This window comes from Struthio camelus, chromosome 3 (genome assembly GCF_040807025.1).
Source record: "Struthio camelus isolate bStrCam1 chromosome 3, bStrCam1.hap1, whole genome shotgun sequence".
NCBI classification, from domain to species: Eukaryota; Metazoa; Chordata; class Aves; order Struthioniformes; family Struthionidae; genus Struthio; species Struthio camelus.
Window position 1 is genome coordinate 105447775 of NC_090944.1, and position 14872 is coordinate 105462646.

General features: G+C 42.2%; 3 protein-coding genes across 6 annotated transcripts in view; 1 reads left to right on the forward strand and 2 right to left on the reverse strand.

Moving 5' to 3' along the window:
- The window catches only part of BTBD9 (BTB domain containing 9), a 149848-nt gene extending 148244 nt beyond the window's left edge, over positions 1-1604 (reverse strand). For 2 of the 4 annotated variants that reach the window (XM_068939544.1, XM_068939548.1), the window contains exon 1: positions 1492-1602. The gene's annotated coding sequence lies outside the window, so the exon portion shown is untranslated. Of the gene's footprint in view, positions 1-1491 lie in introns of all 4 variants that reach the window. The other 2 variants (XM_068939545.1, XM_068939546.1) reach the window with 1 other exon arrangement.
- A 132-nt stretch (positions 1605-1736) lies between these two features.
- DNAH8 (dynein axonemal heavy chain 8) overlaps positions 1737-14872 on the forward strand; it is a 178628-nt gene continuing 165492 nt past the window's right edge. The window contains exon 1 of the mRNA XM_068939550.1: positions 1737-1939. The gene's annotated coding sequence lies outside the window, so the exon portion shown is untranslated. The remainder of the gene's footprint in view (positions 1940-14872) is intronic.
- On the reverse strand, positions 2202-13393 carry GLO1 (glyoxalase I). The gene is made up of 6 exons (XM_068939549.1): positions 13046-13393; positions 11842-11924; positions 10017-10157; positions 9031-9098; positions 7801-7890; positions 2202-5344 (listed from the first exon to the last, which is right to left on the reverse strand). The coding sequence occupies exons 1-6, from the start codon at positions 13124-13126 to the stop codon at positions 5256-5258; spliced, it is 552 nt and encodes a 183-aa protein (XP_068795650.1). The 5' UTR covers positions 13127-13393; the 3' UTR covers positions 2202-5255.

Genomic DNA, 14872 nt, shown 5'->3' on the forward strand with positions numbered 1-14872 from the left:
AATCTTTTAATCTTATAAGCAGGAAAACAAAACTGTAGGGTGAGGAAATATAGAAATATGGAGACATTGCTTATTTAAATATATGTCAATGATTCTCTTTCAATATATATAAACTACTGTTATTCTCATACCGACTAGCAGGAAGAGTAAACTAAACTTAAATTGCTAAACAGATGATACCTTGATCTACAAATTCTCTAACAGAAGATACTCTAATCTTCTTTACAAATGTTGAGGAAAGGAAGGAAAGTGAAAGATGAAAAAATATTTTTAGGTAGTCTCATAAACAGTAAAGTAACCACACCTCAATCCAGCAAATCGAAAACAGATGCCCTACAAAGATCTCCTAATCAAGATTTCCAGGGGAATAACAAGGCCATTTAGATATTTATTCCCATATGCAATGTGTGTTATTAAATGGAGTTGTGCTATTAAAATGTATTCAGAAGTAATTTATGAGAATTCTTGCGTATTTGTTTTAGGTAAGTATCAGTGAACAGACCCCAATAGAACAGTATGCTTCACGCACCTGATCTACAGATTTATAACTCGGAGACACGTCAAATATGTCTGCATAGAGTAGGCTCAACTTAAATCTTAAAAGACGAAAAAATTAAGCGATCCCACCACAATGGTTTTGGGAAGGGTATACGTGCTGTGTTTTAAAAACAACGCAAGCCAAGAGCATCGTAGGGAGAGGAAGAATATAGGCACACTGTTCACAAATTAACAACAAGCATTTTCTTTTTTAATCTGATAATGTGACACCTTTCTATGTCAAAAGTAATTTTCATGAATCACAGCAGTGCATACATGCAACAGTAATACGACCCCAAAAGAACCTCTTAAAGCATTCTGTGCCCTTCCACAATGCCCAAAGACTGAACTAATGAAAAATAAAACCATGCTAGTTTCTTAAAAAATGCAGACAGGCAAAGGAAAATGCAGGTGAAAAAGGAGTGTCACAAAGAGACAGCACTGGGCAAGGATGAGACGAAATAAACTGCCCAAGGTCACAGACGGAGAAGTCAGGGCTAAAGTCTCCAAAAAGCTGCACTTTGTTCCTGGAACTGTTGAGTGCTACAGAGATGACACCGGACGCCAAGGCCTCCCCGTTCCCCCGCCTGCGCAGAAAGGCGTTTTAGGCGACACCAGCTCCTCTCCAGCGAGACCCGACGAGCTGGCTGCTGCAGCTCTGCGCTCCCCAGTGGCGGCACCCCCTCACTCCTCGCCGCGACCCGCCCGCTCGCTCCCTTCACCCACCGCCGGGGCCGCCCACCACCGGCGCCTGCTCCCGGGGCGCCTGGCCCTGCGGCCCGCCGCCGCCGCCGCCGCTGCGGGAGCCGCCGCCGCCGCCCGCGAGGCCTCGACGGCCACCCGCCGCGGGGGAGAGGGCCCCGCCGCGCTGCCCTAGCCCGGCCCGCCCTGACCGCCTGCCTGCGCGGGGCGGGGGCCGCGGCCCCCCGCCGGCGACCCTCCCCCGGGACTCACCGGCCCCGGCCTCCACAAGGCCTCCGCGCCCGCCGCCGTCGCTACGTCAACCGGCGCGCTGACGTCACTTAGCAACAGCAGCCGTCTTCTGCGTAATGACGTCGGCGTGCAAGCTGTCGGCTTCCGTAGTCGGTTAGGGCGGCGGTGGCGGTGGGCCTGCTCCGGGTGTGGGGGGCGGCCGCTCCCCCAGGCATCCGGCTGTCCCCTGCCGGAGCTTTGCGGAAGTTGCGCGCTTGTTCAGGCGGCGGGGAAGTTTAAACATCCTGCCCTGCCCAGGTGAAACGGCAGCGGGTGTCCTAGCTTTGCCCGTCGCTCTCGCCGACGGGCACCTCTCCTGCCGCCGGAGCGTGCGCTTCCCACTTGTCTTCAGCCGCGAGACTTGAGCGTGAAACTTCATGTCTTACAGTTGTTACGTGTAACGTTAGGTTTGCCGGTCTCTTTCAAACCGGTAAGTATTCTGCTTTTTTGAAGAGAACGGGAAGCTACTGCTGTCCATAAGGCGAATGTGGACTTATCTCTGTATGGAAATTAGATAATTTTTCCATTTCTGCTGCTATAACTGAGCTTTAAATTGAGCTAAACTGAGACCCTCCAATCGGAAAAGCACCGTATGCTACTTCATTCAGTGAATTATTTTAGCAGAAGAGAAATGTTACCTCGGAAGAGGCAAAAATAGTATTACAACTATAATCAACAAAAACTTGAACAAATTTTACATTTAAAATTTTTAATATCTGATGCAGGCTACAAGAACTGACATAGGTATTTCTCTTACTTATTCTTGGATTTCACCACTGAGAATACTAGTTTCAATTAGTTCTCTGTATGGCAGGCAGGAAGAGGGGTTTTTGTTGTTGTTTTCTTTGTAGAAAGCGTACCTTTGTATATTCTGTAACTGTTTTTACTACTTTCTTCTGACACTGTATATAAGTAAAACCTATGTTGCTGTTGTCCCTAAAAGTTATATAGACTAAGTCAAGTCATTATTTCCTAGAGTAAAATATAATTGCCTTTGCCACCTGTTCTCATCCACTATCAGAGTGTTATGCTTTGCCATGTACATAAAAACCCAGGGTCATTCCAAGAGTTAGTGAACATGTTCAGAGAACTTTTATTTCAAAAGTGGAGAACCTTAGAAGTAGCCTACTGCCTTTCATCCACCTAATTACATAAGCACACCCTTTGACTCTCATCCAATTTATGAGCTATCCTTCCTTTAATTACTGGATTCCATACAATTGCATCAATAGCGTTTCCAGTCACACCTGTACTTTGAAGCTTAGTGAAACAAGTCTTGATGAAACATTGTAAAAGAACAATGTAGATGAAACATGATCTGTCCTCCTGAAGGTAGATGCTTGTGAAATTTTCTTTGCCAAGACTTTGTTTATGAAACCCTTTAGATGAAATATTTGTATTAATAAGTATTGAAATAAAAACTAATTTTAGGCAACTTCACTTTGACCGGTATTGCTTTAAAGAACTTCCCTACACACACAGTCTAATGCAAGGTGCTGAATGGTAAGGAACTGCACAGTTTAGCAATCACAATTCACATAAGCTGCAAACAGCTTAGTGCTCTGTCTCACTGCTGTAGCTTTCATCCTTCGTGGCCCTATTCCTACTGGCTACAAAGCTTCAAAAGATAAATCATACTAAAGCTATGCTACAATATTCTTCAAATGCTAGCGCTCTCTAATTGGTGCTGTAAGGTACTTTGCCATATTGCGTACCTTTTTTAAGGAAGTACGGTGAGGTTTCATGAGTCAGCTAAGCCAACCTAAATTGCTGCTAAAAGGAGCCAGGCCTATTTTCATTGTTCTGGAAACTGATGAGCCTTGAACAGGCTCCTCAGTTCTGCTTAATAAATTGGCATAAAAGTAACCCAGCGTTCAAGAAAATCTTTGCCGGTTCAGGGAGATGAATCAGCCTATTGGGAGAGTGGGTTGGGCGGGGGGGGAGGGTCAAAAGTGCCACAGTTAGGACGAAGATGACAGTGAGACCATGTGGTGGCAGCTACTAAGACAGCTCAGTTTCTCAGGAGATCTCACTTTAAACAGTGAAGATAACTATAACATCCCTACCAAAATAACCTAATACACAGGAGGGCAATCAACCTCACAGGAACAAGATAGGGAACAGGCTAGGTATTAGTACTGGAAGTGCAGGAGGGGGAAAATAGAGAACGCAAACATGAACAGTGTTTACTCTTGCAGAAGAAGCAAACTTGGCATATATCCAAGTAGGAGAAAAGAGTCTGTTGTACGTGACACTGATAAAGCATCATGTAAAGCACAGTATCTGCTTAAGTAGAGACCATTTAGAAAACATCCTACAAAGAACAATTTAAAATATCAGGGTTGTTTCATATGACAAAAAATGAAAGAAGATTATCTTTTCAGTGTCTACCTTCTCATAAGTTTATGGTTGCTTCGGAAGCTATGGGTGGTGTCAAGCACACCAATAGTTCTACTCACTTCCAAGTGTACAAAAATTGTCTTGGAATCAGTTTTATGAATGATTCTTAAAGAGGAGATCTGTGGAAGTGCTGAATTTGTATGCGCTATCTTGTCAAGCTGAGGAACCCAGAACTAAGAAGTCTTCAATGGCAAACCCTGAATTTAAGTCATTAACACTATTTTTTTCGTATTTTTAATAGAACATAGTAGAAAGCAAATGCAATAGTTTACACATTTCTATTTTCACTTCTATGAGCGCAGGAATTATTATGACAGTTATTATTACTGTGCATTACCATTAAGTTAATACAACATTCCACTAATCAAGTCTCACAGTTATGGGCCTCATCTTCACTACGGTACTCTCAGTTCTTATTCTGTTCATTTTATTGCTAGGTTTCCTCTCCAAAAAGATTTCATGATCCAAAATAAATAGCCTTTCGTTATCTAACATTCAACAATTAGCAAAGCAACGTGTTATATTGCTTTTAAGAGAATTTTGTTTTCATCAATGCTTTATTTGGAAATGAACTGCGATGCCATTATACCATTCAACAGTTACATCACTGAAAACTTGACACAACAGGAATAAGCGCCACCTGAACCACAATAAGTCAGGGCAAAGGGTTTTTTTTGTTGTGGTAGTTTTAGCAGTATATTAGACCTGGACATGTTTTATACCGTTTGTAACAGGTGGAACAGTATAAAATGAACTGACTCCTATAATGGATGTAAATGTTACGCGTTTTCCTGTTATTTACAGGTATATTTTCAGTAACTGCTACTTATCTTAAGAAGACAGATCAAAATGCCTACTAGTAGAAAGCTGGTGTTTCAGATACTGTTTTTCATTAAATTCCTAATGCAGAACTGTACAGAGCACGGAAATTTAGTGTAGCCCCAGACTTTCATCAAATCAAAAAATATGAGCAAGTTCTTTCTGGTCCTAGAGGAGTGTTTTGTTAGTTTAAGTCTAAACCCTGTGAAATGCAGTGAACTTCTGGTCAAATATCTTGTGAGAGTGTTCAGTGAAGTATCAGCTTAATCAACACTGGAGACGAGAATCTCCCTAAGTGCACTTCCAAAATACAGTTCGTTGAATTTGCCTAATTGGAAGCAAACTGCAGTGGCATCACAGGACAACAAAGGGGAATTCAAGTACATTGAGGTGCCAGGGGATAGTTTGGAGAAGACTCTGAACACGATTGATTCTTCTCAATTCGGTGAGAATTTCACAAATACTGTTACAGATTTTCTCCAGGGGACTGACAGTATGCATCTCTTATACAATATACTTTTTCAGAACTAAGTGAGAGTCACCATATGGTTAGGATTCAAAATCTCAATCCAGTAGCCATCAGGATCCTGAACAAATGCAAGTCCTTTCATTTTACCTGTAAGAAAAAAAATAAGGTAAAAGGTAAGACTACATGAATGGTTCTTGAGCCAAGTATAACTATTTTGGAAAATATCTTTCTTTTTTCCTTTTGCATGACACAAGAAGTAGTGCAAATCTAGACAAATCTAATTGGAAAACTATCTAAATTCATTTATAATCAGCATTAGATCTTTATATTGTCAATCCTTACTCTCAATAAAGCTGTACTTTAAAGTCACTTTAAGATGCTACCTTTTGTTGCTGGAAACGTGTTTTCTGCATGCACCCTGCGAGGCTGGAGAGATAGGCAGAGAGGAACCTCCTGAAGTTCAATAAAAGGAAGTGCAGCGTCCTGCACCTGGGGAGGAATAACCACAGGCACCAGTACAGGCTGGGGGCTGACCTGCTGGAAAGCAGCTCTGCAGAGAAGCACCTGGGAGTCCTTGTGGACAAGCTGACCATGAGCCAGCAACGTGGCTTTGCAGCAAAGAAGGACAACTGTTCCCTGGGTTGCATTAGGCAGAGCGTTGCCAGTAAGTCGAGGGAGGTGATCCTGCCCCTCTCCTCAGCCCTGCTGAGGCCACACCTGGAGGGCTGGGTCGTCCAGGTCTGGGCTCCCCAGCACAAGAGAGAGATGGAGCTACTGCAGCGAGTCCAGCCCAGGGCTACTAAGATGATTGAGGGACTGAAGCATCTCTCATATCATTATGGAAGGCTGAGAGAGCTGGGACTGTTCAGCCTGGAGAAGAGAAAACTGAGCGGGGATCTTAGCAATCTGTTCAGATATCTGAAGGGAGGGTATAAAGAGGATGGGGCTCTTTTCACCACTCTTTTCAGTGGCGCCCAGTGATAGGACAAGAGGCAAAGGGCATAAACTGAAACATGGAAAGTTCCATCTGAACATAAGGAAAAGCTTTTTTAGCGTAAGGGTGGCTGAGCCCTGGAACAGGCTGCCCGGGGAGGTTGTGGAGTCTCCTTTCTTTGAAACATTCAAAAGCTGTCTAGATAGGTTCCAGAGCAACATGGCTCTCCATGACCCTGCTTGAACTAGATGATCTCTAAAGGTCCCTTCCAACCTCAACCATACTGTGATTCTGTACTTTCATTTTTTCCTACATTACAGAATCAAGGCTCTCAGTCTGCTCCACAACCAATGAATGTGAAATCTAACATCTCTTCCTCCTCAGCATTGGCTGTATTTTTATTCCTTAATGCTAAAAAACAGTTTTTGCTTGTTTTTCCTCCTCTTGCTTGGCTATGTCAAAGGTCCTTTCTTGAGAATTATTCCATTCAATCTAAGCTGCTCCTCTTACTTAGAGCATCAAAGTCAACAGCTCTCATTTCAACCATCTCTGAGGTTCATCAGCTGCTGAACCAATTAAAAGGGCTCAGAAAGTCTAAAACGCTAGCAATATTGAGTTCAATTCTTAAATCAAGAAACTTGTGTTCAGGTTATGTTTAGCAAGACACTTCTTACGCTTGCTTCAGCTGAGAAAATAGTGAATAAGATGAAAATCATTGTAAGTCTCCTTTCAATTACTTGCTCTTATCCCTCTAGCAAGGGATCTAGAAGATCAATTCCAATAACTGTAAGCCGAAGCTACCTGTTTGGCTTCTATCAAACTAAAAAAATAAAAAAAAACAGTATAGACAGCAATCTAGTTTGTATAGCCAGAAGGAAGGGGTATCACAGATATGCTACTGCGTGTTAAATGTCTGTAGTGGAATGCATCAGTAATAAAACCGTAAAGAGGTCACTTCGTGAAGGAGAATCCAGGTGAACAATGCAAGACTTTTCACCACTGAATTCTGCTTTTTAGGTTAAACAAACAGACACCCTTTTTTATGTACTCACTAGGAACAATTTTAGCTGTGCATCAAGCATTGTTGATCAGCAGTTATAAAAGTCAAATAGAAATATCCTTATTCATCTATATCATACCAAAGCTGATATAGCAATTAAGATAATAATGACTAAAAGGTGGGTTTTAGTAGATTTAAAGATAGTAAAGAAGAACAAACATTGCCAGAAAAGTTGAAAGCTACTCAGTTTTAACGGGTGGGAGTAGTTATGTCTTCCAAGTGATTTTATTTTAATGTGAAAACAACCAAACAAACGTTAAATATGCGAATTTGGCCCATGACAGAAGAAATCCTATAATAACTCTTGGCAATATTATATATAGTAAAATAAGATATCAACAGAGCACATGAATCTTAGTGAAGATCAAATGAAATACAGAATATATGAAGCTAGGCTGATTAACTGTAGTTACTGAGATGGCTCTACTGCCAGCGTTCCCCATTGTGCAAGAGGGAATAGGGCCAATCGGTTTTAGTATATTTTAAATAGTGAGATTAACTATTAGAAATGTATTACACAGTTTCCTCTTTAAAAAAAAATCTACTACGCAGAGTGTACTAAAAACAAGGAATTAAAAAAATTAACTTGCGTTTCTGATTAAGACTTACCATCATCTGGTTTCTTCACAAATGTCACCCCCAGTTCTTCAAACCTCTTACAAGCTTTGTTGACATCAGGGACAGCAATTCCAATGTGTCCTGTGCAACAGGGTAAAAAGAATAAAGTACACTGTAAGTATCGCTGGGTGTTCTAGGAAAAAGCATGCTTAGCATTTCATATTGTGCAAAAAATTTGTGTGCCATTTGGTCATATCAGATATGATGTATCCAAGAAAAACATTGTTTCCACAATGAAGAACGTTTCAGGTATTAACATTATTCTCCTTAAAAACTTTGCTTTTTGATGATGCCCTTTTAAAAAAGATTTTAAGACTTAAAATAGCTCATATTATTTATATGAGAATATTACATAGACTAGAAAAAAAATAAGTTTTTCAATCAAATTGTTTTGCCTTTATTGCCTTTCTGGAAGGATATCCACGTAAAAGGATTTCTTTGCATTTCCTCAACTCAACAGTACGAGAATTTTATCATTAATGCTGCATTTGTAGAGACTAATATTAGCACTGCTCAAGGCCTTAGTTTACAGATCAATTCAGAAGCTTTAAACGTCAAGTGGCTAGATCTAGTCTGAAATTTATTTCTTAAGTGACCTTTCAAGGACGCAAAATACCAAATCACAGAATTAGTCTCTGTCTTGCCACACAAATACTGCTCTCACTCCAGCATGTGAACAGAATTCCCCTTCTACCTCAAAATGGGCAGCTAGTATATTATAAAATAGAAATCCAAACTTAAATCAGTGTAACTAGTATGATAATCCAATATGCAAGAGCAGTTATTGGTTTGCATTGAGTGGTTAGTGATAGCATGTGTTTGCTTGCCACAAGATTAAATTCTTTATATGCAACTATAACTGGGGCTCATTATCCTGAAACATATTTGTTTACATATTTTCATGATCTTTCAGAGTATATATGCTGGAAGAAGAGCAATGAAGGACAGGATAGAAGCTCCCTTCCTTACTGGTGCTAGTACTGTTTCTTCAAATTAACCTACAAAGAGGTCTTCTCAGCCATACAAGTTTAGAATTTTTACTCTACTAGTTCTCAAAAAATAAAGCCTACAGTACACATTTACCCAATAACCCTTGCACTGAATTTATACAAATGTTTTTTAAAAATGTTTGCACCTCTGTTTTTCCCCAATCAATGAAGGAAGAATGTAGTCACAATAAAATGAAGCTTAAAAACCACACTCACAAAACAAAAGACCTACCAAATCCTCGGGGATCTGAATTGCCATTGTGATAGGACTGATTTTCGTCATTTTCAGTGCCCCAATTGCTGTAAGAAGTAATAATTACATATTGAAAAGCAGTATGGAAATTACCAAGTCCTAAATGTTCAGTTCTCCTCAGGATAAGTAGCTTCCTTTAAGAAGGACCACCTGATATTCTGAATCAACAGAGAATTTCAAGTGTTGGCTTCATTCATTCAACTATCAGAAGATTTTTCCCTAATCACAGGTCCTATGGACAGCCTATAGAATAGGGCATGGGGACTAATGCAGTCTGGTTTGCAGTCATTCTGCTAGCATTTAGGTTCTACATTCAAATGAGTCAGAGAGACACTCCTACCACCTTCAGGTTACAGAGAAGGTTGTGCAGCATATAAATCAGTGACTTGACAGTCACTAGGGAACATAAGGTGAAGTAAGCAGGTCCTGAAGCTAAGCAAGACAGTGGGGTATTGGGAGGTTCTCTCTTTCTCTCTGCACTTCTCTCAGTTACCATCATCTGAACATTTACAAAATTGTCTTGTTGATATAAATTGTTATGTTTTGACTTAAGACTTGCTTTGATTAGATTTTGCAAGCAATAGTTAATCCTTTATTGAGATGCTTCAGGGGATCCACAAGAAGTTCTAAGCGAATCAGTTTTTCCTTGATTCTTTTGAAAAGTAGGTTTCCCTAGCCCAATGCCCATAAAATTGATACTCAGAGAGCATGCATATTAAAAAAGACAGTAAGTCTTCTTTCATATTTACGCACCATTGTTCACCTACCAGTTTGAAAGAGCTCTGGAAAGAGAAAGATTAAGCTTGCCAAGTATCCATGATCTCAGCCACATTTTAAGGCTATGTGACAGATATGAGGATGTTTTCACAGCAGTTATTACATTTTATATTGAATCCAACAGGGCTTCTACATGTATGTTTAATCCCTGTTAGGTACGTATCATCTCTCATTACATTAATACTTACTGTGTCAGTTCAAGCGTAGCTTTTCTAGAGAAGGTCCAAGCTGTTCTCTCAGTTTTATCTTTTGGGATGTCATTTTTATCTTCATACGCCAGGAAATAGAGCGAGAATTTCATAGTAGGAAAGTCAAATTTTTGAAGCAGTCTAAATGGCAACAATTTTTTTGAAATAGTTACTGAAAGAAGAAAAAATCAGGTAGCCAGCAAGAAGACATCCAAGAAGACATCCACTTTCTTATGAAGCATATGATACAGGTCATTGTCCTATAGAAAACTGCACAAGATAACAGACTGCTGGAGTGATCTCATGATGAGTACAAACTGTTTCAAGCTTCAGAGAACTTTAGAGAAGACTCCTAACCCTATTTTCACCTCGCTTTTAGACGTGATGTGGTACAATTCAAACCACATTTATATAGGAACTTTGACCAGAACAGGCAAGCATGCAAAACCAATCTGATTTCTTTTCCAGGTTACCTCAACTAGCTGCTCCCACTGACACCAATTTTAGTCAAATTCCCCACTACATAATAAATACCGCTTAAGTCAAAGTCAAAGTGAGGAACATACAATTCAGTTTCTTACACCCACATCTTAAGTGGAAGTATTTTATTTTACATTAGACTGGACTCACTTCAAGATGTTTAAAAACATACTAGAATTTTTTCTTGAAATAATTTATTACAGACGTCAAGTATGACAAAAGAGCCTTAGTACTGCTAGGTTATGTGACAAATAGCTTGTCTTCATAAGCACAGAGAGACAATGGCAGGTAGGGGAACCCAGAAGATATCCTTACAGGAGGGCCCATCAAGGGCTCATCTCCACAAGCACAGAAGAACGGAGAGGCACAAGGGCAGGTGGGGGAACTCAAAGTACCTAGTCAGAGGAATGGACACCCTGTCCAGGTTCCTCTCAGGGCTGTCCTAGGAGATCAACAGCCCCATGGTCCAGGAGTGAAACCAAGCAGGATGAGTCGAGGAGAGCAGCTCTCTGTAGCACCTTTCAGACTGAGGTGGGTGACTACCTAGTCATATGGGACACACTATGGGACGCATGGAAAGAGCATTTGGGGACTGTGACTTATTAAGAGATGTTTAGAGGAGGAGCCACAGTTGGAGAAAGGGAGGGACCTAGCTTATTGAGGGAGGAACTAACATGAGAAAGTAGACAGATATGGGGATGAACAGGGACTGGTCGCATGTGAACAGGGCTGGTCAGCACGCTTGTCAGTGCACTCTGTCCTATCTTCTTATTCAATTCCTTTCTAACTCTTCTCCTGTGTGAGGAACTCTCTATTCTGTGTGTATGTGTGTGCTGAAATCTGAGTGCCAGGAACTGGAATCAGACACGGGCACCTGTGTATCTGTGGTGCCAGCAACTGGAGCAAGTGAGGGTACGCAAGCCAGTGTGCGATCGCTAGCAAACATCAAGCTGGACTAGCTGGTGAGCAGGTGAAGCGACCTGGGAGCCAGTTATGTGTATGGGTCTCTAAGAGTGAGAACACAGGGGCAGCTGGCTACCAGAGGGATTAGAGGCGTCCCAGCCAACTGCCTTCAGGGAGAAGGAAGTAAGCAAGTTGTATGCTGATAATTAATGACCTACTTCAGAAAAAAAGAAAATTTGATTCAAGGCCTATTTTAGTTCATTTGCAACTTAAGCATGAACAGCACTGTGAAGTTCTTAAAGACTGCAAGACTACCCAGTTTGGCATTAGCTGATAGGTCAGCATTGTTCATGTAGTTAGACCAATTAGTATAATTACACCAAAAAAACCCTTTTCGTCTTTAGACAAACAAAACTGATTATGGCATGCAACTTTCACTCACGTCATTCCAAGAACTCTTGTATAAAAATCCAGCGACTTCTTAGGATCCTTCACTCTTAACATTGTCTGCTGCAGCAGAAAATCCTTTGGAAAAAAATTCATTATCATGGTTATACATCAACTAAAATTTCATTAGGCATATTAACAAAGATGCCTAGATAGGCAGGTAAAGATAGGGAAAAGGCCCAGAAGTAGCAGAGTGTTGCATCCAGTATAAACAAAGCCTTTTGTCCTGGTCCTAAAAATGCAGATTTGTATTAAATAAAAATGCCTTTGTAACATAAAAATTATATTGAGAGAAAAGCACAAAAGAATCGGTAGGATTCTTATCTTTATTATTCTTTTATGGAGTTGTACTACATGTGAACTACTTTTGTATGCAAGCATATTAGATATGTGAACATGTCAGCGGGCCTCATTGTAAACATCAAATTTACCTAAAGCTCAACTTTTAAATTCATTGTTTTCATTATTTCATTGGGCAAGGGGTTAATTTTCTTCAAGCTCAATGATGTCTTGGCACCAGAAGCAGCCTGCAATATTGTACAGGCGTTTTTCTTAAGTCACTGAAAAGCTTTATATACCAATGGCTACTGAGTAACTACCTGGATGAAAAGCAGGTAGTAGGACAGTCTTGACAGACATATCGGTTTTTAAAATCAGATGCAGAACTGCAATGCTACTGCAAGGCTCTCCTAATAAAACAGCCTCCGTCCTGCAGGAGTGGGGTGGGGGGGTTCTGTAGCTGGGTTTTGTGGAGATTTTGGCAGCCAGGCGAAAAGAATCACTCGAGTATCTTGTTAAACCGCAGGGGAGCGCAGAGAGGGAACCCATTCCCCTGAGCTCCAGCCTGACCGCAATCCGGTACACGAGCAGCAGCACCGGTCCGGCCAAGTAGGCCACTGCAGGCCTGATTTGGGGGGGGGGGGGGGGGAAAGGGGGCGCTCCCAAGCACCCGCTGCAGCACAGCGCAGCCCGCTCTTTACTAGGGCAACGTGAAGTCGACCTGTTTTCAACGGAGGGACGGAGCGACGGAGCGACACCCCGACCGCCCCTCCGCGGCCCCGCACCGGGGCCCGGCCCGGCCCCGCGCCGCCTCTCGCTCGTGGCGCCTCCGCCCGCCGCAGGGCGGCCGACGGCGCTGCCGCGGACCCTCCCGCAGCCCCGCCGCAGGGTAGGGGACCCGCGCCGCCCCCCGCCTCAACCTTGGTGCCGGGATCCGGCTCCGAGCAGGCGCCGTAGGCTGCCTCGTCGCTGAGGCCGCGGAGCTCCGCCGGGGCGGCCATGTCGCGGGCGGGACGGAGCGGAGGCGGCGCGGCGGGTTGGGCCGTAGCGTGGCGGCCGGCAGGCGCGGGCGCGCAGGAGGGACCGCCGCCTCCCACTTTCTGTTTGATGAATCGCTTTGAGGGATTTGGGGGAGGGTGAAGCACGCCCCAAAGGAAAGAGTATTTATGTTGCTTGAACTAGGAGTATAGTGTCATTCAGTTCCCTCTTAAGTTTCCTAGACCAGCGGCGGGGCTGAGACTGCAAAAGCAACGTCGCCACATCAGAAGTGAATAACGTTGTGAAACAGCCAGGTCTGTTAATAAGGCCTGTCAAATCATTCACCAGCCTTTCTGGGGCATGTTTCCCACGTTTAGATTCAGATTTGCTCTGTTTTCCTACTTCCTCCATGTTTCGGAACTACAACGTCAGTAAGTCAGCTTGATGGTACTACTTGTGTTGTTCAAACAGCTGATGTCACTAAGTATCATCTTACTATAATCACCACAGCTTACATAACCAATAAACTAAGGAGGAACTATCGCAAAGTTTTATGCTTTTAATGGTCAGCCAAAAATGTCAAGTTAATGCGGAGTCCCCCTGAAAATGTACCGAATTAAACAAACATCTGAAAACAAAGGAAACACTATCAATCAGATGACTTGTTATTCCGCCTAGTAATAAATGTGTGCTTTTAAATTTTACCCTCCTCCTGCCTTGGATGTTGTTCAGCTATGACTGTTCCCATCAGCCTTTCCAGAAGCCTCCTGTCTGTAAGATTTGGCAGGTTAATTTAAACGTGGAATAAAATTATGGATGCTTTGCATTAGTGTGAAGATGCATTTCCTCTACCTGTGGCTCACAGCTAGAGGGTACCATAAAAATACCTCAACAGGCTTAGATAGCTACTGCTCAATGAACGGTGCTTTTTCTGTCCTTATGCTTTCAGCAGTATTTATAGACATGCCTGCAGTTCAGTCATTTTAGTATTTAAGATGTAGGTTTCTGCCTTTACCTATAGACCCTGGGAGAACATTTCCAAGTAATATTTCTTTGGCTGACACCCTTGGGAATTATGCACTGACAGTTTAGCATAAACTATTATTTCAGGTCTGAAAGGTAAGAATAATCTTTCTTTCAAAAACTTGGCATGAAAAAAAGAGATGTTTTTCCTGGATTGAATACTTGGGAAAAGTTTACATTTCCTTGTAATTGAGAAAAAAAGCACTTTCACAGTATAGAAATATTGTTACTATGTGTACAGTTCCATAAATACATATGGTGCTATACAGACATTTAAAACAGATCTCTGAACAAGGGAGCTTGCAGTATGGAGTGCTGATTCTACAGCCTGAGCTATTTAAGTGGCTGCACAGAGCATTTGTATTCAGCACTGTTTTTATGACAGAATTAAGTTTCTGCTTCTGGGACTTAAATTTTGTAACTTTAAACTTAAGCAGTAAATACACAAAAGTTTGAAAGGGGAAAAGCTGAGACAAAATTACGCAGTGGAGATACTATGCACAGTCGAGGATTCAGATTATGAGAAAATTCGAATAAATTGATCTGCACTGAACATAGTTCTTTGTCATGTGCGTACATACACCTGATAACACAACAGACGATGCCTCCCCTCCTCGCCGGGCTCAGCGCCTCACACGGCAGCCTGCCTCAGGGAAGAGCTGCACAGGCCACGACTAACGCGTGGCGGCGGGGCCCGCAGCGACACCCAGCCAGGGCAAGAAGGAGCCAGCGGGGCACCCCTGCCT